The sequence below is a fragment of the Morone saxatilis genome, unplaced genomic scaffold (genome assembly GCF_004916995.1).
Source record: "Morone saxatilis isolate NCDOM2014 unplaced genomic scaffold, NCSU_SB_2.0 Contig18, whole genome shotgun sequence".
NCBI classification, from domain to species: domain Eukaryota; kingdom Metazoa; phylum Chordata; class Actinopteri; family Moronidae; genus Morone; species Morone saxatilis.
The window spans coordinates 10,434,490-10,434,740 of NW_023339740.1; the positions used below are offsets into that span (position 1 = coordinate 10,434,490).

At 48.6% G+C, this 251-nt stretch overlaps 1 protein-coding gene across 1 annotated transcript in view; it reads left to right on the plus strand.

The window, feature by feature from the left end:
- eif4ba (eukaryotic translation initiation factor 4Ba) overlaps positions 1-251 on the plus strand; it is an 11,651-nt gene that overhangs the window by 6,212 nt on the left and 5,188 nt on the right. Inside the window, exon 8 of the mRNA XM_035661245.1 lies at positions 5-154. Within this exon, the coding sequence (XP_035517138.1) occupies positions 5-154 (150 nt within the window). The remainder of the gene's footprint in view (positions 1-4; positions 155-251) is intronic.

The following is a 251-nucleotide window of genomic DNA, read 5'->3' on the forward strand; positions in this document are numbered from 1 at the left end:
GGAGGTCGTCGTGCCTTTGGCAGTGGCTTCCGTCGCGATTATGATGATAGTCGGGGTAGCAGTGATCGTTACGGGGGCAGTGAGCGTTATGGCGAACGTGAAGACCGCTACGAGAGACGGGATGAGAGGCGTGATGAGAGGCGTGACGAGAGAGGTGAGAGGTCAATAAATATATACTGCATCTGGTCAGAACTATTTATCAACTGATCATCTCAAATAAGGTTATTTGAATGATGGAGATTTGTGTGTGT